The sequence below is a fragment of the Procambarus clarkii genome, chromosome 2, assembly GCF_040958095.1.
Source record: "Procambarus clarkii isolate CNS0578487 chromosome 2, FALCON_Pclarkii_2.0, whole genome shotgun sequence".
Taxonomy (NCBI): domain Eukaryota; kingdom Metazoa; phylum Arthropoda; class Malacostraca; order Decapoda; family Cambaridae; genus Procambarus; species Procambarus clarkii.
The window spans coordinates 30116634-30140094 of record NC_091151.1 but is presented as its reverse complement, the minus strand read 5'-3'; the positions used below and the strand labels follow the sequence as shown (position 1 = coordinate 30140094).

The 23461-nt window shown below is 46.1% G+C and overlaps 1 protein-coding gene across 1 annotated transcript in view; it reads left to right on the top strand.

The window, feature by feature from the left end:
• LOC123762369 (uncharacterized) overlaps positions 1–23461 on the top strand; it is a 131788-nt gene that overhangs the window by 74708 nt on the left and 33619 nt on the right. Inside the window, exons 5-7 of the mRNA XM_069324033.1 lie at positions 6021–6078; positions 6894–7018; positions 10954–11062. Coding sequence (XP_069180134.1) covers positions 6021–6078; positions 6894–7018; positions 10954–11062 — 292 coding nt within the window. The remainder of the gene's footprint in view (positions 1–6020; positions 6079–6893; positions 7019–10953; positions 11063–23461) is intronic.

Below are 23461 nucleotides of genomic sequence, written 5' to 3'. Positions count from 1 at the left end.
AGTCTTTAACATGGTTGGGAAGGTCATTCCACAATCTGGGTCCCTTGATTTGTAGAGCATTTCTAGTTTGATTAAGTCGTACTCTAGGAATATCAAAACTGTATTTATTTGTTAGCCCTAACTATAAAAAAAAAAATGTAATCATTCCTAGCTCTGTTACATCTAATCCTGTTGTCCTCTGTCCTTTGTCTTCTGTACTTCCTCCACTCCCTCCTGCTTCTCACCTTTGCTTCCTGACACTGTCTATTAAACCATGGGTTATTATATTCCCTCCTGCTTTTTTCCTTTATTGTTGGAATAAATCTCTCTTCAACCTCCTTGCATTTCAATATGACTTGGTTCATCATACCTTGCACTGTTTTTCCTCTAAGTTCTTCCTCCCACTGCACTTCTCCAAGGTAGTCCCTTATCCTTTTGTAGTCCCCTTTTCTGTAATCAAGTCTCCTTTCCCGGACCTCTTGTCCTTTGGTCACAATTTTAAGCTCCATCATGTAGTCAAAGACTAGGACACAATGGTCACTGGCTCCTAGTGGTATTTCATGTTCCAACTGCTCGATGTCTTCTACATTCTGGGTGAAAATGAGATCTAATAGGCTGGGCGTATCCCCTCCTCTTTCCCTAGTATCTTCCTTCACATGCTGTGTTAGAAAATTCCTGTCAATAACGCCTACCAGCTTCGCTCCCCAGGTCTCCTCCCCGCCATGGGGATTCCTCGTTTCCCAATCTATCTCTCCGTGATTTAGGTCCACCATGACCAGCAGCTTCGCTCTCATTCTATGTGCTATAGTTGCTGCCCTCTGCAGTTCATCTATACATGTCTTGTTGCTGTCCTCGTACTCCTGCCTGGGCCTTCTACTGTTTGGTGGGGGATTGTAGAGTAACAAGATTACAATCTTCTTCCCATCCACTGTCAGAGTTCCATGTATGAAGCTCGTGCTTTCATTGGTACCCAGATTTTCCAGCTCATCAAACTTCCATTTCCGCTTTATTAGGAGTGCCACTCCTCCTCCCTGTCTCTGTGTCCTTTCTTTTCTTATCACCTGGTTCCCCTCTGGAAAGATTGCATCCGAGATCATGCCATTTATTTTAGTTTCCACTATTGCCACTATGTCTGGGTCTGCCTCACTAACTCTTTCTTTTATCTCTTCTGCTTTATTGGCTACCCAATCAGCATTGGTGTACCAAACCTTGAGACTCTTCTTGGAAACTCGGGTGTCAGAATTCCCCCTTTCACTGGGGGTCTGGGGGGAACTCGGGGGTGTCTGGGGGGCGAGTGGGGGCTGTGGGGGTGAATGGGGGTGCTAGGGGGGTGCTTGGGAGTGCCTGGTAGGCGATTGGGGTCTGGGCATCTAGGGGGGTAGGAAGGGCATAATGGGTCTGAAAGTTAGGGGTCTGAAAAGCATAGGGGGGTTGAGAAATAGAGTGAGACTGAGAGTCAGATAGAGGTTGAGAGGTTGGGGGGGAGAGGGATATTGAGGGCAGAGGGCTGAGAGGAGAATGGAGCATGGGTGCTGGGAGTGGAAGAGAGGGTGTATTAGTTAGGGGGGAATTGGGGGTAAGTGGGGGTTTTGGGGTAGAAGAGGGAGATGGGGGAAGGTGTTAGGGGGTCACAAGGTGCGGGGGTTAAATGTGGGCTGGAGGTGCATAGGAGGGGTGAGGGTTGGGTGGGGTTTGGGGGTGAGTGTAAGAGGGGTGCAGTGAAAGCTGGGATGGAGTAGATGGAATTGAAGGCAATGAGGTAGAAGGGGCAGGGGAGTAGGAAGGGGTAGTAGGGGAGGGGGGATGGGAAGGTGGGTTTGGGGAGGGTATGGCTTGACCCACTGGGGTCGTTGACAGGTGTGATGTAGCAGGGGCAGGGGAATCATTGGGGAGGTGCAAATGTGGAAGGGACAGGGGTGTTTTGGGGGGAAGAAGCAGGGGGGTTTTGGGGGGCTGAGGCAGGGGGGAGGTATAGGAGGGCTGAGTTGGGGAGGATGCGACCTGGGAGGTGACCTGGGAGGTGGCCTGGGAGGTGACCTGGGATGTGACCTGGGAGGTGAGACTACCTGAGAGGCTAGTTCGGTGTCGTGCTTGCCATCTATTCTTGTGGGCTATTTGCTCATCTTTCGTCATAAACCTCTCTATAAACACATTGTAATGGGTTTCACTTCCTCTGAGTAAATGCTTGTTCCTTATTATGTACTCCACAGCCTCCTCATTGGAGAATTGCACCAGAACAGGTCTATTCTTGGTACAATTGTAAGGTCCAACCCGCCGGCTGATATCCACCTCGTGTTCTGCCATTCCTGCTCCAATACACCTCAATATCTCATGCAATTCATATTTTTCCGTCTCTATTCTCTCTTGTCTTGTTGGTTCTCCAGATTCAAATAATCCATGTATTATAATAGACCGTCTCCTCAGTAATTCATTGTCATGCTGGTAGTCTGTCCCCTGGGAATTCTCCATCCCAGCCGCAGTCACTAACCCATCCCCTACTAATCCTCTGTCCTTAGCCATGCTGTTAATTAATCCTTCCCAATTCGTTTGTGATCCGAGCACATTCCCTCTCCCAGTCCTCTCTTCCCTTCCTAATCTCTCTCTATAAATCTGTCCTCCTCCTCATCCCTGCTGGTGATTGACCTTGAACCCCTTCCTGATCTTGTCATTGCGGTAATAACCTAGCCAAAAAGGCGCTTCTCAATACCTTGCACAATCTGCAGCACAAACAGGCGAGAAAGTACTCCACGCGGCTGGTCAAGATGTGAGGTCGCTGCGTCCCGCGTCACAGCTGGTGAGGTCACTAGTGATGAGGTCACTCCGGCTCCACAATTTCGGCTCCACAATTTCACAATACCACGATGCACTCAACACTTATTTTCAGTGGTGCTGTTTCTACTGTTTTTCTTCACTTTCTTGTGGTTTGAGTGAGCTTACTAGTTATTCAATCACTCATATACACTCATATATGCATATACACTGATTATTCCCCACAATTCACTAGCTACGCAAGAGCTTCCCAGACCCTTCTGACCTCCGCGGCTGTCTGACCTCTGTGTGTGTGTGTGTGTGTGTGTGTGTGTGTGTGTGTGTGTGTGTGTGTGTGTGTGTGTGTGTGTGTGTGTGTGTGTGTGTGTGTGTGTGTGCGTGTGTGTGTGTGTTTACTAGTTGTGTTTTTACGGGGGTTGAGCTTTGCTCTTTCGGCCCGCCTCTCAACTGTCAATCAACTGTTTACTAACTACTTTTTTTTTTTTTTTTTTTTTTTCCACACCACACACACACACACACACACACCAGGAAGCAGCCCGTGACAGCTGACTAACTCCCAGGTACCTATTTACTGCTAGGTAACAGGGGCATTCAGGGGGAAAGAAACTTTGCCCATTTGTTTCTGCCTCGTGCAGGAATCGAACCCGCACCACAGAATTACGAATCCTGCGCGCTATCCACCAGGCTACGAGGCCCCTACGAGGGTGTGTGTGTGTGTGTGTGTGTGTGTGTGTGTGTGTGTGTGTGTGTGTGTGTGTGTGTGTGTGTGCGTGTGTGTGTGCGTGTGTGTGTGTGTGTGTGTGTGTGTGTGTGTGTGTGTGCGTGTGTGTGTGCGTGTGTGTGTGTGTGTGTGTGTGTGTGTGTGTGTGTGTGTGTGTGTGTGTGTGTGTGTGTGTGTGTGTGTGTGTGTGTGTGTGTGTGTGTGTGTGTGAAAAAAGTAGTTAGTAAACAGTTGATTGACAGTTGAGAGGCGGGCCAAAAGAGCAAAGCTCAACCCCCGTAAACACAACTAGGTGAATAGAACTAGGTGAATACACACACACACACTCACAAAGGGAAACTATGAGCAGATAAGAAAATTCCTTGCAGATATGATAAGGGAAAACAGAGCTTAGGGTAAAGACGGCCCAAGACATGATGGACTACATCACGCAGAAGTGCAAGGAAGCAGCAAACAAGTTTGTCCCAGTCCTAAAGGAAAACAATGAAATGAAGCTGAGAAACCCATGGTTTAATTAGAGATGTAGACTAGCTAAGCAGCAAAGTAAAAGGATATGGAGAAACTATAGAAATAATAGGACACTTAAGAGCTGAGAAAGATACCAGAGTGCCAGGAATGAATATGTCAGGATGAGAAGAGAGGCAGAAAGACAATACGAAATTGACATCACAAGCAAGGCAAAGACTCAACCAAAATGGCTGCACAGCCACATCAGGAGAAAAACAACAGTAAAGGAACAGGTATTGAAATTAAGGATCGAGGCAGGCGGATTAACCACAAACGACAAGGAAGTGTGTGAGGAACTGAATAAGAAATTCCAGGAGGTCTTCACTTTAGAGCAAGGAGAAATTCCTGAGATAAGAGAGGGAATAGTTAACCAGGAACCACTAGAAGAGTTTGAGATTAGCAGTGGGGAAGTAATGAAGCTTTTACTAGAGTTGGATGTGACGAAGGCATAGTTCTAGATGGAATCTCCCATTGGATACTAAAGGAAGGAGCAGAAGCGCTGTGCCAGCCACTCTCCATAGTGAATAACAAATCACTGGCAACAAGGGAACTGCCAAGAATTTGGAAAGCGGCTAATGTAGTCCCGATATTCAAGAAGCGGGAATATACAGGAGGCACTGACTACAGACCAGTGTCCCTAACTTGAATTCCATGCAAGCTGATGGAGAAGATTGTGCGAAAAAAGCTAGTGGAACATCTGGAGCAAAAGAACTTTGTAACACAGCATCAACATGGGTTCAGGGATGGCAAGTCCTGCCTCACAGGATTAATTGAATTCTACGGAAAGGCAACAAAATTCAGACCAGACAAGAAAGAGAAGGGTAGGCAGACTGCAAAGTTTTTGGATTGCCAGAAAGTCTTTGATACAGTACCACACAAGAGGCTAGTGAAAAAGCTGGAGATACAGGCAGGAGTGAAAGGAAAGGTACTCCATTGGATAAGGGAGTACCAAAGCAACAGAAAACAGCGAGTCACTGTGAGGGGTGAGGTCTCAGACTGGCGAGATGTCACCAGTGGAGTCCCGCAGAGTTCAGTCCTTGGACTTGTACTATTTCTGATATATGTTAACGATCTCCCAGAGGGTATAGAATCGTTTCTCTCACTGTTTGCTGATGATGCAAAAATTATGAGGAGGATTTAAACAGAGGATGATAGTAGGAAGCTACATGATGACCTAGACACACTGAATGAATGGTCCAACAAATGGCTGCTAAAGTTCAATCCGAGTAAATGCAAAGTAATGAAACTAGGAGGTGGAAACCGGAGGCCAGACACAGGATACAGAATAGGAGATGAAGTACTTCATGGAACGGACAGAGAGAAAGATCTAGGAATTGATATCACACCAAACATGTCTCCTGAAGTCCACATAAAAAGTTTTACGTCTACGGCATACCGGAGGCTGGCTAACATCAGAGCAGCCTTCAGGAACCTGTGTAAGGAATCATTCAGAACCTTGTATACCACATGTGTAAGACCAATCCTGGAGTATGCGGCCCCAGCATGGAGCCCGTACCTTGTTAAGCACAAGACGAAGCTTGAAAAGGTTCAGAGGTATGCCACTAAGCTAATTCAAGAACTAAAAGGCATGAGTTACGAGGAAAGGCTGCGGGAAATTCATCTCACGACACTGGAAGACAGAAGAGTAAGGGGAGACATGATCACTACCTACAAAATTCTCAGGAGAATTAACAGGTAGAAAAGGACAAACTGTTTAACACGGGTGGTACGCGAACAAGGGGACACAAGTGGAAACTGAGTATCCAAATGAGCCACAGTTACGTTAGAAAGAACTTTTTCAGTGTCAGAGTAGTTAACAGGTGAAATGCATTAGGCAGTGATGTAGTGGACGCTAACTCCATACACAGTTTCAAATGTAGATATGATAGAGCCCAGTAGGCTTAGGAACCTGTACATCAGTTGTGGGTGATTGTTTAGAGGCGGGACCAAAGAGCCAGAGCTCAACCCCCGCAAGTACAAATAGGTGAGTACACACACACACACACAGTGCAGCACAAGGTTAACACACCCTGTACCTCTACAGATGGTGAGAGCGGGTAAGCTGAACCTGCCGAAGAAACTGCCAGAGGGGATGAACATGAGTAAGTTGTTAGTGATGTTTGTGGTGAAGGATACTAACCCACGAGTGTTATTAGTGATGTTTGTGGTGCAGGATACTAACCCACGAGTGTTGTTAGTGATGTTTGTGGTGAAGGATACTAACCCACGAGTGTTGTTAGTGATGTTTGTGGTGAAGGATACTAACCCACGAGTGTTGTTAGTGATGTTTGTGGTGCAGGATACTAACCCACGAGTGTTGTTAGTGATGTTTGTGGCGCAGGATACTAACCATTACTTAATTCGTTGACCATCTTAACACAACCTTCCTGCCCCCAGCAACATGGGGCCCTCTCCCATGACCACCATAACACAACCTTCCTGCCCCCTGCAACATGGGGTCCTCCACCATGACCACCATAACACAACCTTCCTGCCCCCAGCAACATGGGGCCCTCCACCATGACCACCATAACACAACCTTCCTGCCCCCAGCAACATGGGGCCCTCCACCATGACCACCATAACACAACCTTCCTGCCCCCAGCAACATGGGGCCCTCCACCATGACCACCATAACACAACCTTCCTGCCCCCAGCAACATGGGGCCCTCCACCATGACCACCATAACACAACCTTCCTGCCCCCAGCAACATGGGGCCCTCCACCATGACCACCATAACACAACCTTCCTGCCCCCAGCAACATGGGGCCCTCCACCATGACCACCATAACACAACCTTCCTGCCCCCAGCAACATGGGGCCCTCCACCATGACCACCATAACACAACGTTCCTGCCCCCAGCAACATGGGGCCCTCCCCCATGACCACCATAACACAACCTTCCTGCCCCCAGCCAGTGGGATTGTGGCAGTGCTGACGACGGCCGTCAACACCTCGCTGAAGAACCAGAAGCGGGACTGTCCGATGTTGTACACCCGGGTCGGCCAGCTCTGCCTCGCCCTCTTCTCCCCGGCCAAGGTCGGTCAAAGGTCACTTATCTCTGGTGTTTAGGGCTGGTGATGACCCGCTCTCAGCCTTTATAAATTAATTATAAGTGATAATTAAAGCAATGTACTTAACTTAATGGAGTTTACATAGCTATTTTCCTTCGCTGTATTAAAATATTTTAAATAATTATGAATAAGAGTATAAAATATATGAAAATCTGTAGGAGCCGTGAATGGCTCTTACAGATTTTCTCATTGATACGTCATGTTAATGTGATTTATTTGTGCAGCGTAACATATAAACTCATGATGACAATTCCAAGATGATTGAGACCGCTCGCAGCTACCACATCAACCTGGCTACTCCTTTACCCGACTCCTCTGGATATTAAGTACTCAGTAATGTAGTCCAAATTATCTCCACTCTAGTCAATAATTAGTTTGATAAGAGTGATGAGTACACTCTTATGAGTGATGAGTACACTCTTATGAGTGATGAGTAGAATGTAGACTATTGGGGTTATAATGACCGTCATCCCCACTTGTTGGTCTCCGGTTGCAACTCATTTATTAAATTTAATATAATTTTTAAAATGTGGATTAATTTGAGCAGTGACGACCTTCGACGGGCTGTACGGAACCTTGTTGTTTTTCCTTCCGAGCGCCCAAGCTCTTAGGCTGGACGGTAGAGCGAAGGTTTAGCTTCATGCAGGGCGGCGTTCAATCCCCAACCGTGGGGATTGAATTTGGGCACCATTTTTTCACCCTCCCCTACCCGCATCCCATCCCATCCCTATTCCTTATCCTGATACGTTCCAAGTGCTATTTAGTCGTATGGCTTGTCACTTTCTCCTGATTATATATTTCGATGGACTGTACGAAACCTTGTGCTTTTTCCTTCCAAAGGGTTATAATTTGGAAATAATAATAATAATTTAATAATTTATAATAATTTAATTCCCAGCAATGTTCATTGAATAACTCTCTTCTCCGATCGTATGTAGTAGATTTGTTAATGGTCTTCATGTGCCGTAATAACGAGAGCAGAGGCGGTAACTCAAGACGAGAGTCTTTACAAATATTGAGATAACATCTGAGGAAATAATGAAACAACTAGACTCATTAAAGGAAAATAAAACTATGGCACCAATAGTATTTCACTGTGGCTGATAAAATAAGCTACATGGGCTGAATGAGAACTCGACAAACACCTTCAAAGGATACCTGATCAACCAGGCTGGGATCCATATATAAGGCTGCGAACAACCGCGTCCAACAACCTGGTGACCAGACCATCAACTAGGAGGCCTGGTCAGAGACCAGGCCGTGGGGACCTTGATCCCTGAAATCAACGCAAGGTAACCGCAAGGTAAGGCTCTCAATATACCTAAAGCTTAAGACTTTACTGAGACAATTGTGAATAAAGTCTTACCCAGCTGCTAGAAGATGGCGAATGTCGTACCAATATATGAGGACGATGATGAGAAAGGAGGCACTAAACTACAGACCAGTATCACTGACAAGCATCCCCCTGCAGGGTACTCAAAAGGATTATAATAATACAAATTGTGGGAAAAATTACATGAACTAAATGAGCAAGTTGTAGGAATTAATGGACTATATTCGTAATTTTAAAAGGATATATGACAGAGAAATATGGCAGGAGTCATTGCATTAGACAACCAACGACTATGAAGGCGGGATTCAAGAGCTGAAGCTCGATTTTGCAAACAGAAATGGGTGAAAACAAATAGGCGGGAGCGCATGGGTTCAACAAGTAGTGTCTGGAAGCAAACAGAAGGATCAAAAGGGCATGGAAGAAATATAGAGAAAACAGAACAAAAGGAAATCACAATGCATACAAAAAGGCTTGAAATGAATATACAGAAACTAGGAAAGAGGCAAAGAAACAGTATGAGAGTGACATCGCATAGAAGGCTAAGTCCCAGCCATAACTGTTCCATAACCATATCAGGAGGAAGATGACTGTGAATGATCAAGTTATCAAACTTGAAAAAAGCGAGGAAGGACACACGGAAAAGGATAAGGAAGTATGAGAGGAACTTAACAAAAAGCTTTCAGGAAGTATTCAAGCTGGAACCTGATTTGCTACTTGAGCTTAGAGCCCAAACCGAGCGGGTTACTCCGCAGGAAAGCCTCATTGAAATAGCAGTGACACCAGAAGAGGTAAAGAAGTAACTACAGGAATTTGATATGACAAAAACTGTGGAGCCAGACAAAATATCGCCTTGGGTACTAAAAGAGACAATTGAAGCATTGTGTAGCTCACTTGCCATAATATTTAATTCTTCTCTAGAAACGGGAGAACTTCCTGACTGCTGGAAATTGACTTACGTGGTGCCAATTTACAAGAAAAAGGGGGAAGACAGAAATCGTTAAAGTACAGACCCGTATCACTAACAAGTATCCCCTATAAACTGCTAGAGAGAATGATCCGAAGCAGGCTAGCAGAACGTATAGAACCGATAAACTTTGTCTGAAGGCACCGGCATGGATTTAGTGAAGGTAAATCTTGCTTGACAAACTTCCTGGAGTTCTACAACATGACAGAAATTAAACAAGAGAGAGAAGGATGGGCAGACTGCATATTCCTCGACTGTCTGAAAGCATTTGATATGGCACGAAAGACTCCTACACAAACTAGAGAAGCAGGCTGGTGAATCGGGAAGAGTCCTAAGGGGAACAAGAGTGCATCTCTCAGGAAGGAAGCAAAGCGTTACAGCGAGTGCAGAAACATCAGAGTGGAGAGAAGTTATGAGTGGAGTATAACAAGGGTCGGTTCGATGGCCCATCCTGTTTCTGATATATGTCAACGACCTGGGGAAATTGGCTCCTTCATATCAATGTTTTTAGATGCAAAACTGAAGGGAAGATTTAGGACAGAGATTGTGAAGCATTGCAATCGGATTTGGGCACATTCCAGGAGTGGTCTGAAAGACGGTTGCTGAAGTTTAACCCCAGCCAAATGCAAAGTTATGAGGATTGGAACAAGAGTGCGAATGCCAGTGTAGCATTATATGATGAAGGAAAGACAAGTTATTCAATTAAAAGAGGAGAAAAACCTAGGAGTGGACATAACCCAAACTGAGGCCAAAAGCCCACGTTAACAGAATAATAACAGCAGCATATAGTATGCTGATCAACATCAGTGTATCCTTCAGAAATCTGAAAAGGGGGATTTCCGGGCCCAATATACAGTGAAGGTGAGACCCGCACTTGAATATGCATCCCCAGCATGGAACCCTTGCCTGGAAACGGACAAGGAGAAACTAGAAAAGGTCCAGAGATATGCAACAAGACTCGTTCCTAAGCTGAAGGGCTTAAGCTATGAGGAAAGACTGAGAGAACTGGATCTTACTACACTGGAGGAAATGAGAGCTAGGGGTGGGGGGGGGGATATAACAACAACACATAAGATTCTCAGGGAAATTGATAAGGTAGACAAAGCAGCATTATTCGAAGCTAAGAACAGCAGAACAAGGGGTCATACATGGAAACTGAGAGACGCAAATGAGTCGCAGGGACGTTAGAAAGAACTTTGATTGTCAGAGCTGTCAGTAAGAGGAACAGGTTAGATGTAAAAGTCGTTGAAGTTAATTCGATTCACAGTTTTAATTGTAAACACAATAAAAGCGTGAGAAATGAGTCATTGCATTAACGTAAGAACGTTCGGAAGGCGGGGCTAGGAGCCTACCTGGACCCTGCAAGCACATCTAGGTGAACACACACACACCATCCCAATTAAAAGTGTGTTGGTCATTAGTGTCCACTCCCCCACTACCACCACAGGTGTCCAGCACATTAGCGCTCTCATACACCATCACCACCACAGGTGTCCTTGACAGTATCGTCCACTTCCCACCACCACAGATGTGCAGGTCAGTAGTGTCCACTTTCCTACCCTTACCATAGGGATCAGTAGTGTCTATTCCCTCACCATCACAGGTGAAATGGCCAGAAGCGAGACAGTTCTGCCGGTCCATCTACGGGGACCTGGCCAAGTTTGATGACGTGGGAGACTTCGGACATCTTGTGCAGTACATGAGGAGCTCTCGTGAGTGTTGTCCCTCTTGTTATGTCTAAACAATTCAACCCGTTCTCGCAAATTTAATAAGTCAATATTGACTTATTAAATATGTGCATAGGTAACATACTTAACATAATAGTTTCCCTTGAAAAGCTTCATAGAAAACACCGACCTTACCTAACCTACTTAGTATGTTAAGATAAGCATCTTATTGCTTCGTAATTACAATTATTACCTAACCTATAATAGGTATAGGTTAAGTAATAATTGTAATTACGAAGCAATAAGATGTTTATCTTAAGATACTAACAAGGTTAGGTAAGGTCGGTGTTTTCTATGAATCTTTTTAAGGGTATCTATTATGTTTAGTATATCACCTATGCACGTAGATAATAAGTCAATATTGACTTTAAGAATTTGCGAGAACGGGTTGCACAATTACTACTCACGTAAATTCTAAGTTCAATAACAGGCAAAGTTTGAAGAATAATGAATGCTGAATATATATTAAATGCTGATTTTTTTATACAAAACTACACAATATGAGAAGTATTACATAAGTTAAATTTTAATGTATAGAGTAAACTTGTAATTGTATTAAAGGATATTTCTTGGGCACCAAAATGCATTTTGAGTATGGTCTTAAGAACAACTGTTCGACCTCCGATGATCAGGGTGGTTGGGCACCGTCTTTGTTCAGCCTGTTAATACCCGAGAATTTTGTAGGTGGTTATCATGTCTCGCCTTACTTTTCTGCCTTCCAAAGGACGTGAGGTTTAGCTCCCGTAGCCTTTCCTCGTAGCTCATACATCTCCATTATGGGACAAGTCTGGTGGCATACCTCTGAATCTTCCCTAACTTTGTCTTGTGTTTAACTGGGTATGGATTCCAGGCTGGAACTGCATACTCCAGCCATACTCCATGTGTGTGTTATTACTATTTGTATTTGTATTTACTATTTGTATCTGCAGAATCGAGCTATTAGCTCTTGGACTCCGCCTTTCTAACCAATTTATTTTGCTTCTGTTATTTCTACTACATACATTTCTCTCTCTCTCTCTCTCTCTCTCTCTCTCTCTCTCTCTCTCTCTCTCTCTCTCTCTCTCTCTCTCTCTCTCTCTCTCTCTCTCTCTCTCTCTCTCTCTCTCTCTCTCTCTCTCTCTGTCTCTCTCTCTCTCTCTCTCTCTCTCTCTCTCTCTCTCTCTCTCTCTCTCTCTCTCTCTCTCTCTCTCTCTCTCTCTCTCTCTCTCTCTCTCTCTCTCTCTCTCTCTCTCTCTCTCTCTCTTTCTCTCTCTCTCTCTCTCTCTCTCTCTCTCTCTCTCTCTCTCTCTCTCTCTCTCTCTCTCTCTCTCTCTCTCTCTCTCTCTCTCTCTCTCTCTCTCTCTCTCACACTCTCTCTCTCTCTCTCACACACTCTCTCTCTCTCTGTCTCTCTCTCTCTCTCTCTCTCTCTCTCTCTCTCTCTCTCTCTCTCTCTCTCTCTCTCTCTCTCTCTCTCTCTCTCTCTCTCTCTCTCTCTCTCTTTCTCTCTCGCACACACACACACACACACACACACACACACACACACACACACACACACACACACACACACACACACACACACACACACACACACATACATACATTATAGTAGTAGTCATATATAAACGCACACCGATTGACAGAAGACCCAGACAGGAATATGATAGAAACAACTTGGCCACCATCAATATAATAGAGAGAGCAGTTTCTGTGGCTAGCAGGAACGGATCCAGACTACTAATCATGGGAGACTTCAACCATGGGAAGATAGATTGGGGGAACAGAGACCCACATAGAGGCCCAGACACATGGAGACCTAAGCTGCTGGATGTGGCAACAAGAAACTTTCAAAGTCAACACGGCAAGGGACCGACAAGAATGAGAGGAGGGGATGAACCAGTCTTGCTTGATCTGATATTTACCCTAAATAAGTCGGATATAAGGGAAGTTAAGTTGGAAGCCCCCTTGGGAATGAGTGATCATAGTGTATTGAGCTTTGAGTACCTGGTAGAGCTAGGAATAATCACCCCCAAAAATAACTGGGAAACAAAAGGCTGGAGTACCGAAAGGGAAACTATGAGGAGATGAATAAATTCCTTTGGGATATACATTGGGACACAGAACTCGGAACCAATCCGTACAAGACATGATGGACTATGTCACCCAAAATGTCAGGAGGCTGTAAGCAGGTTTATCCCAGCCAGACAGGAAAAAACAGAGAAGCAAAGGAAGAATCCGTGGTTTAATAGGGAATGTATGAAAGCAGCTGAACAGGGTGAGCTGAACAAAAGGGCATGGAGGCACTTCCGTAATAACAGAACACCAGAAAGTAGAGAGAGATACCAGAGAACCAGGAACGAGTATGTTAGAGTGTGAAGAGCTGTTGAGAAAAGGTATGAAAATGATATAGCTTATAAAGCCAAGACCGAACCAAAGCTACTACACAGTCACATCAGGAGGAAGACAACAGTGAAGGAACAGGTGATGAAACTTAGGGTGGGCGAGGACAGGTACACAGAGAATGACAAAGAGGTGTATGAAGAACTCAACAAAAGGTTCCAGGAGGTCTTTACAATAGAACAGGGAGATGTCACAGCGCTAGGAGAGGTGGCAGCAAACCAGGTGACCTTGGATAGGTTTGAAATTACAAGAGATGAGGTCAAGACGCATCTATTGGAGCTGGATGTGAAAAAAGCTGTTGGGCCGGACGGAATCTCACCATGGGTATTGAAAGAGTGTGCAGGAGCACTTTGCTTGCCACTCTCCATAGTGTATAGTAGGTCACTGGAAACGGGAGACCTACCAAAAATATGGAAGAAGGCTAATGTAGTCCCACTGTACAAAAAGGGTGACAGACAAGAGACACTGAACTACAGGCCAGTGTACTTAACTTGTATACCATGCAAAGTGATGGAGAATATTGTGAGAAAAAACCTAGTAACACATCTGGAGAGAAGAGACTTCATGACAACCCATCAACATGGGTTCAGGGAGGGTAAATCTTGCCTTACAGGCTTGATAGAATTCTATGATCAGGTGACAAAGATTAAGCAAGAAAGAGAAGGATGGGCGGACTGCATTTTTTTGGACTGTCGGAATGCCTTTGACACAGTACCCCATAAAAGGTTGATGCATAAGCTGGAGAAACAGACAGGAGTAACTGGAAGGGCGCTCCAGTGGACAAGGGAGTACCTAAGCAATAGGAAGCAGAGAGTTACAGTGAGGGGTGAGACCTCAGAATGGCGTGAAGTCACCAGTGGAGTCCCACAGGGCTCTGTACTTGGACCTATCCTGTTTCTGATATACGTAAATGATCTCCCAGAGGGTATAGACTCATTCCTCTCAATGTTTGCTGACGACGCCAAAATTATGGGAAGGTTTAAGACTGAGGAGGACAGCTTGAGGCTTCAAGAAGACCTGGACAAGCTGCAGGAATGGTCGAACAAATGGCTGTTAGAGTTTAACCCAAGCAAATGTAATGTAATGAAGATAAGGGTAGGAAGCAGGAGACCAGATACAAGGTATCATTTGGGAGATGAAATATTTCAAGAGTCAGAGAGAGAGAAAGACCTGGGGGTTGATATCACGCCAGACCTGTCCCCTGAAGCTCATATCAAGAGGATAAACAAATCCACAAGGGCCGTGACGAGGATTCGAACCTGCGTCCAGGAGCATCCCAGACACTGCCTTAATCGATTGAGCTACGACAGGGTAAAAGGGTTGAAACCGAAGTTCTACTGAACTTACTGGATCCCGTAGCCTCTCCGAGGCACAAACCAGGCTTTTACACAACCCCCCCTGCACCCGAGCTATGTCAATAGGCCGTTCTCACTCTTCGCCCTTACATCAACACACACAGAGATCACACTAACGTGATGCATCAAATGAACAAATCCACAAGGGCCGTGACGAGGATTCGAACCTGCGTCCAGGAGCATCCCAGACACTGCCTTAATCGATTGAGCTACGACAGGGTAAAAGGGTTGAAACCGAAGTTCTACTGAACTTACTGGATCCCGTAGCCTCTCCGAGGCACAAACCAGGCTTTTACACAACCCCCCCTGCACCCGAGCTATGTCAATAGGCCGTTCTCACTCTTCGCCCTTACATCAACACACACAGAGATCACACTAACGTGATGCATCAAATGAACAAATCCACAAGGGCCGTGACGAGGATTCGAACCTGCGTCCAGGAGCATCCCAGACACTGCCTTAATCGACTGAGCTTCGACAGGGTAAAAAGGGTTGAAACCGATGTTCTACTGAACATACTGGATCCTTTTACCCTGTCGTAGCTCAGTCGATTAAGGCAGTGTCTGGGATGCTCCTGGACGCAGGTTCGAATCCTCGTCACGGCCCTTGTGGATTTGTTCATTTGATGCATCACGTTAGTGTGATCTCTGTGTGTCAAGAGGATAACATCAGCACCATATGCCAGGTTGGCTAACATAAGAACGGCCTTTAGAAATTTGTGTAAGGAATCTTTCAGAACATTATATACCACATATGTCAGACCAATCCTGGAGTATGCGGCTCCATCATGGAGTCCATATCTAGTCAAGCATAATACTAAACTGGAAAAGGTTCAAAGGTTTGCCACCAGACTAGTACCCGAGCTGAGAGGTATGAGCTACGAGGAGAGACTACGGGAATTAAACCTCACTTCGATGGAAGACAGAAGAGTTAGGGGGGACATGATCACCACATTCAAGATTCTCAAGGGAATCGACAGGGTTGATAAAGAAGGGCTATTTAAAACAAAGGGGCACACGCACAAGGGGGACACGGGTCTAAACCGAGTGCCCAAATGAGCCACAGAGATATTAGAAAGAACTTTTTTAGTGTCAGAGTGGTTGACAAATGGAATGCATTAGGAAGTGATGTGGTGGAGGCTGACTCCATACACAGTTTCAAGTGTAGATATGATAGAGCCCAATAACCTCAGGAACCTGTACTCCTGTTGATTGACGGTTGAGAGGCGGGACCAAAGAGCCAGAGCTCAACCCCCGCAAGCACAACTAGGTGAGTACACACACACACATCCCCAGGAAGCCACCCGTAACAGCTGTCTAATCCCAGATACCTATTTACTGCTAGTAAATATTTGTGACCGTAACATTTGTGAACAGAGGCATCAGGGTGTAAGAAACTCTGCCTATTTGCTTCTGTCTCTGCCGGGAATCGAACCCTGGGCCATTAGGACTACGACCCCACAGCGCTGTCCGCTCAACTGCGAGGCCCACATACCTCAGTGTGTGCGTGTGTGTGTGTACTTGTACTTACCTAGTTGCGCTTGCGGGTGTTGAGCTCTGGCTCTTTGGTCCCGCCTCTCAACCGTCAATCAACAGGTGTACAGATTCCTGAGGCTACTGGGCTCTATCATATCTACATTTAAATCTGTGCATGGAGTCAGCCTCCACCACATCTCTGCCTAATGCATTCCACCTGTTAACTACTCTGACACTGAAAAAGTTCTTTCTAACGTCCCTGTGGCACATTTGGGTGCTCAGTTTCCACCTGTGTCCCCTTGTTCGCGTTCTGCCAATGTTGAATAGTTAATCCTTGTCTACCCTGTCAATTCCCCTGAGGATTTTGTAGGTAGTGATCATGTCTCCCCTCACTCTTTTGTCATCCAGTGTCGTAAGGTGCATTTCCCGCAGTCTTTCCTCGTAACTCATGCCTCTTAGTTCCTGGACCAGTCTAGTGGCATACCTCTGAACTTTTTCCAGCTTCGTCTTGTGCTTGACAAGGTGCGGGCTCAATGCTGGGGCCGCATACTCCAGGATTGGTCTTACGTATGTGGTGTACAAGATTCTAAACGATTCCTTACACAGGTTTCTGGAGGCTGTTCTGATGTTGGCCATCTTTGCATATGCCGCAGACGTAAATCTTTTTATGTGGGCTTCAGGAGACAGGTTTGGTGTGATATCAATTCCTAGATCTTTCTCTCTTTCCGTTTCATTAAGTACTTCATCTCCAATTCTGTATCTTGTGTCTGGCCTCCCGTTTCCACCGCCTAGTTTCATTACTTTGCATTTACTCGGGTTAAACTTTAACAGCCATTTGTTGTACCATTCATTCAGTCTGTCTAGGTCGTCCTGTAGCCTCCTCCTATCATCCTCTGTTTCAATCCTCCTCATAATTTTTGCATCATCAGCAAACATTGAGAGAAACGATTCTATACCCTCTGGGAGATCATTTACATATATCAGAAACAGTATCGGTCCATGGACCGACCCCTGCGGGACTCCACTTGTGACGTCACGCCAATCCTTCACGCCGTTAGTGCTCACCTCACTCCTCACAGTGACTCGTTGTCTGTTACTTAGGTACTCCCGTATCCAACGGAGTACCTTCCCTTTCACTCCAGCCTACATGTACAGCTTTCTCACTAGCCTCTTGTGTGGTTCTGTATCAAAGGCTTTTTGACAATCCAAAAATATTCAGTCTGCCCACCCCTCTCTTTCTTGCCTGATTTTTGTTGCCTGGTCAATTAGCCCTGTGAGGCAGAATTTGCCATCCCTGAACCCATGTTGATGCTGTGTAACAAAGTTCTTTCGCTCCAGATGTTCCACTAGCTTACTTCGCAAAATCTTCTCCATCAGCTTGCATGGTATGCAGGTAAGGACACTGGTTCAGTGCCTCCTGCCTATCCCCTTTCTTGTATATTGGAACTACATTAGCTGCCTTTCAAATTTCTGGCAGTTCCCCTGTTTCCAGTGATTTGTTATACACTATGGAAAGTGGCAGGCACAGTGCTTCTGCTCCTTCCCTTAGTATCCAAGGGGAGATTCCATCTAGGTAGGGCCATCTAGGTAGGGCCTGAGGGGCCTCGAAGCCTGGTGGATAGCGCGCAGGACTCGTAATTCTGTGGCGCGGGTTCGATTCCCGCACGAAGCAGAAACAAATGGGCAAAGTTTCTTTCACCCTGAATGCCCCTGTTACCTAGCAGTAAATAGGTACCTGGGTGTTAGTCAGCTGTCACGGGCTGCTTCCTGGGGGTGGAGGCCTGGTCGAGGACCAGGCCGCGGGGACACTAAAGCCCCGAAATCATCTCAAGATAACCTCAAGATAGGTCTATAGCCTTTGTCACATCCAACTCTAGTAAACACTTCTTTACTTCCCCACTGGTAATCTCAAACTCTTCTAGTGGTTCCTGGTTAACTATTCCCTCTCTTATCTCTGGAATCTCTCCTTGCTCTATGGTGAAGACCTCCTGGAATTTCTTATTCAGTTCCTCACACACTTTCTTGTCGTTTGTAGTGAATCCTTCTGCCCCTATCCTTATAATCATTACCTGTTCCTTTACTGTTGTTTTTCTCCGGATGTGACTATGCAGCAACTTGGGTTGAGTCTTTGCCTTGCTTGCGATGTCATTTTCGTATTGTCTTTCTGCCTCTCTTCTCATCCTGACATATTCATTCCTGGCACTCTGGTATCATTCTCTGCTCTCAAGTGTCCTGTTATTCCTATAGTTTCTCCTTGCCCTATTACTTTGCTGCTTTGCTAGCCTACATCTCTGATTAAACCATGGGTTTCTCATCTTCATTTCAATGTTTTCCTTTTGGACTGGGAAAAACTTGTTTGCTGCTTCCTTGCACTTGTGCATGATGAAGTCCATCATGTCCTGGGCCGTCTTTTCCCTGAGCTCTGTTTCCCATGTTAGATCTGTTAGGAATTTTCTTAACCCCTCATAGTTTCCCTTTTTGAATGCCAGCCTTTTGTTTTCAGTACCCCTCGAGTTCAATAACCCTTCCTCAACCAGATACTCAAACGCCAGTACGCTGTGGTAGCTCATTCCTACTGGGGCCTCATAGCCGATTTCTATGATGCCCCAGATTTCCCTACTGTGTGTGTGTGTGTGTGTGTGTGTGTGTGTGTGTGTGTGTGTGTGTGTGTGTGTGTGTGTGTGTGTGTGTGTGTGTGTGTGTGTGTGTGTGTGTGTGTGTGTGTATGTGTGTATGTGTGTGTGTGTGTGTGTGTGTGTGTGTGTGTGTGTGTGTGTGTGTGTGTGTGTGTGTGTGTGTGTGTGTGTGTGTGTGTGTACTCACCTAGTTGTACTCACCAAGTTGTGCTTGCGGGGGTTGAGCTCTGGCTCTTTGGTCCCGCCTCTCAACCGTCAATCAACAGGTGTACAGATTCCTGAGCCTATTGGGTTTTATCATATCTACACTTGAAACTGTGTATGGAGTCAGCCTCCACCACATCATTTCCTAATGCATTCCATTTGTCAACCACTCTGACACTAAAAAAGTTCTTTCTAATATCTCTGTGGCTCATTTGGGCGCACAGTTTCCACCTGTGTCCCCTTGTGCCTGTGCCCCTAGTGTTAAATAGCCTGTCTTTATCTACCCTATCAATTCCCTTGAGAATCTTGAATGTGGTGATCATGTCCCCCCTAACTCTTCTGTCTTCCAGCGAAGTGAGGTTTAATTCCCGTAGTCTCTCCTCGTAGCTCATACCTCTCAGCTCGGGTACTAGTCTGGTGGCAAATCTTTGAACCTTTTCCAGTTTAGTCTTATCCTTGACTAGATATGGACTCCATGCTGGGGCTGCATACTCCAGGATTGGCCTGACATATGTAGTATACAAAGTTCTGAATGATTCTTTACACAAATTTCTGAATGCCGTTCGTATGTTGGCCAGCCTTGCATATGCCGCTGATGTTATCCTCTTGATATGTGCTGCAGAAGACAGGTCTGGCGTGATATCAACTCCCAAGTCTTTTTCTTTCTCTGACTCCTGAAGAATTTCCTCTCCCAGATAATACCTTGTATTTGGCCTCCTGCTCCCTGCACCTATCTTCATTATATTACATTTGGTTGGGTTAAACTCTAACAACCACTTGTTCGACCATTCCTGCAGTTTGTCTAGGTCTTCTTCAAGCCTCAAACAGTCCTCTTCTGTCTTAATCCTTCTCATAATTTTGGCATCGTCCGCAAACATTGAGAGAAATGAAACTATACCCTCCAGGAGATCATTTACATATATGAGAAACAAGATAGGACCGAGTACAGAGCCCTGTGGGACCCCACCTTACCAGCAGTAGTAGGGGGTAAGCGCCACAGACGATTTTTTTTTCAGGTCCAAAATCGTGTGTAGCGCTTGAGGGTTTTCAGGTCAAATATCGTGTGTAGCGCTGGGGGGGTTTCAGGTGAATTTGGGGAGTCACAGATTTGGGATTAAGGATTTCTTATGAGTGAGTAATTTCTGAGATTATAGAAGTTTGTTAAAAGTTCTTATGATGAAAATAAGTTCGTACAAGTTTGTTAAAGTTCTTATGGGAGAAATTCAAATTCGTGTTTATGAGCCAAGGTTTTCAGGTAAATTTTGTCAGTCACAGATTTTAGAAGTTGTTAAAGTTCTTATAATGAAATAATGTCATACGAGTTTGTTAAAGTTCTTATGATGAAAATAATTTCCGAGACTTTAGAAGTTTGTTAAAGTTCTTATCATGAAATAATGTCATACGAGTTTTGTTAAGAGTTCTTATTTGTTTCTTACTTAGAAACTAGTATATTGCTATATATCTGAATCATTTCACTACATCTCCCGCTCATACCTTACACCCCCTCCCTCCCCCCCTTACCTCACAATCTGTGGCCCACCTGTGTTTACTTTAGACCGTCAGCCAAATGTCGCATACAGGTGTTACGGCCCTCTCGGGACGCAACGGGGTTCTTACTCTGATGTAGTTAGAGGAAGATATATATCCGGCCCCAAGCCAGTAGAGGCTATCAAGGGATGCGATCCGTGACGCAAGTAACTTAAAGGGAGTAGGGAAAGAAAGGTAAGAACTTAATATAATATAATATAACCATCACCATTTAAATATATAAAAGTAAAACGTACACAAGGGGGAGGGGTATTAACACTTTACAAAGGGGATCAACACTGTAGTCTTCTACTGGAGACTATGGATCCTCGAAGCTAGGTGCTGAGTCCGCGGTGCTTTCTTCGTGGCCTCAAGACGTGTCCTCTGAGAACGCCGAGCCTACCCTGGCCACAGGTCAGCCCCAACACAGGTCCACTGGGGGCACCGTCGTGGAGGCCGTCAACCACACGTCCAGCAGGTCTGCTGGCAGGTACTGAGCCACCAAGGCTGGTACGGCCACTCCACGAACGATAAAAGGGGTACGCCCTAGACAGGAGTCTCGTGTGATATCACCAATCACCCTCCTGTCCTCAATACCCCAGTGGATTATCGTCTCCAACCGTCGGTCCCGGGTAAATCCTTCCACTGCCACTCCACTGGCAGGCTTAACACACCACAGTGTTCTTCCGGGGGGACGACGTCACGACAGCTGCAGCAAACTTCACTGTATGGAGACTGGCTGCCTCGGGTAGACTGACTACACCTTCAACACAGTGGTCCCAGGTTGGCTCTGTAAGCAGACACGTCATTAATAACCGGGACACTAATACACCACACTCACAGGCTCAGATACAAACGCCCGACATATCCACTCCCTAGATGGCGCTGTCGTCGGAGCACCACCTCACCAGAGGTCAGGAGCGGCGGTGTTGAGCGCTGAACCAGACTGGAAACTGGTCCTCGAGGCCAGTACACGCTGTCCTCACTAGGTGTCGTCGTTCGTTTGGCGGGGGTTTCGGGAGCTGACCCACAGATGGCGTGTTTGTCACTGCTCCAGGCTCGGACGTTGGATCCGGGTTCGTAACACCTCCCCACCAAAAAGAATTTGGTTTGGGGTTCTATAAAAAACACAAACCAAATTAGCAGGGCGACACAACTCCAAATGGACTTACTTATACTATGAACTGGAGTGATGAGGCTGTCTTGTCCACAGAACTTTTTTACCGAGAAACTCTGGCACAAAGGGAGCTTGAAAATGGAAGGCAATGATCTGCCTGACGTAATCTTCCACACCTCCTCTGCGATGGCAAGCAGGGGCGTCATCTCACATCTCTCGAGTACGGATTGGTTTCGACACGATCTGGGGTGACTCGACACTTTCCTATGTCGTGGCACCGATGATGGCTGACCACAGACGGTATTTCTAGTACCGATCCGGTGGTCCTTCAGGGAGACAGGAACCTGGAATACAGGGGTCAGATAATTCAGAGTGATCGCGACAGTGGGTAAGTCAATACTTACGGCATACCCTACTAGGTCCACTCCTAGTCTCAACGGGGCTGTTTGTATGTCGCAGATGGCATTCACTCTGCCACCGTCAGGTCGACCAACGTTCCGCATAACGCTGTGTTGAGGCTCAGCTGTCACGCGGGGGGTGCCAACCTGTCGGAAACAGTCACTCATTTTATCATCTGTCGTACCTCCTGTATCTACTATCAGCTTCCAGGTCCCTTCTTCAACTACAACACTTGCAGTGCAAATCTCTAATCCCAGGGACCTCTTCTCGATGTTCACGGGAGCCATCATCCGTCGGGTCGTCCACCGGTCCTCACTGAGAGCACAAACGAGAATCAAACAAAATATCGCTAAGAAACATGAGGCCAATTGAGGGATAAGCTTCCCGAGCCAGTCATGTCCATAGCCGGCCACATCCACACGCCTGGCTTGGACCGAAGAGGGCACTAGACCTTTTGAACACACTGCACCTACCTCTGACGTCTGGGGAATCTCTGGCTGGTTCACTACATGCTGTAACTTGCCATACCGCAAGCACACATCCGCCTTCGCTCCAGACTCGTTGATATCCGTGGGTGCCCGCACACAAGGCCTCTCTTCTTGCTCAGGTACCTCTGCCTTCTTAACTTCATGTTCCTCGTCGAGAGAATCAGGAGACACTGCTAGATCGTTCTCAATCTGTAGGCGAGAGGACAAATTAAACATAGTTACATCTGGGTCTGTCTTTACCTGGACATTACCATTGCCTGTAGACACCTCAGACTTTGCTGTTCCGGTAGACTCGTCCGCAACCTTGGGAAGATTGATGCTCCAATCTGTCACCAAGTCGTTGGCTAGTACCACGTCAATCCCAGCCACAGGGAGGGTATCGACTACTGCCAACTCACATGTGCCGCTGAAATAAGGCGAGTCAAGATGTACTGGCACTAAGGGGGCGATGTACTGCGTCCTAGGAAACCCAACCAGGATAACCTCTGGTCTCCCATCCACACTTACTCCCTCGGGTAACGAGCTCTTCACGATCAGGGACTGGGCTGCTCCACTATCTCTGAGCACTACAATTGATCTACCAGTATGATCACTCGTTACATACCCGGTTGAAGTGTGAGGGGCCAACAAACTTGGTCCTTCCTGCGTCGTCGTAGACTGGTTTCCTACTGGTGATATAACACAGCTCATCAACATCACCTCCCTTCGTGCGCTGCCACCTCTTCTGCTTCGGCACCTAGCAGCTATGTGTCCCTTCTGCCCACAAGTCCAGCACACCATGTTCCTCCTCGGACTACGGTG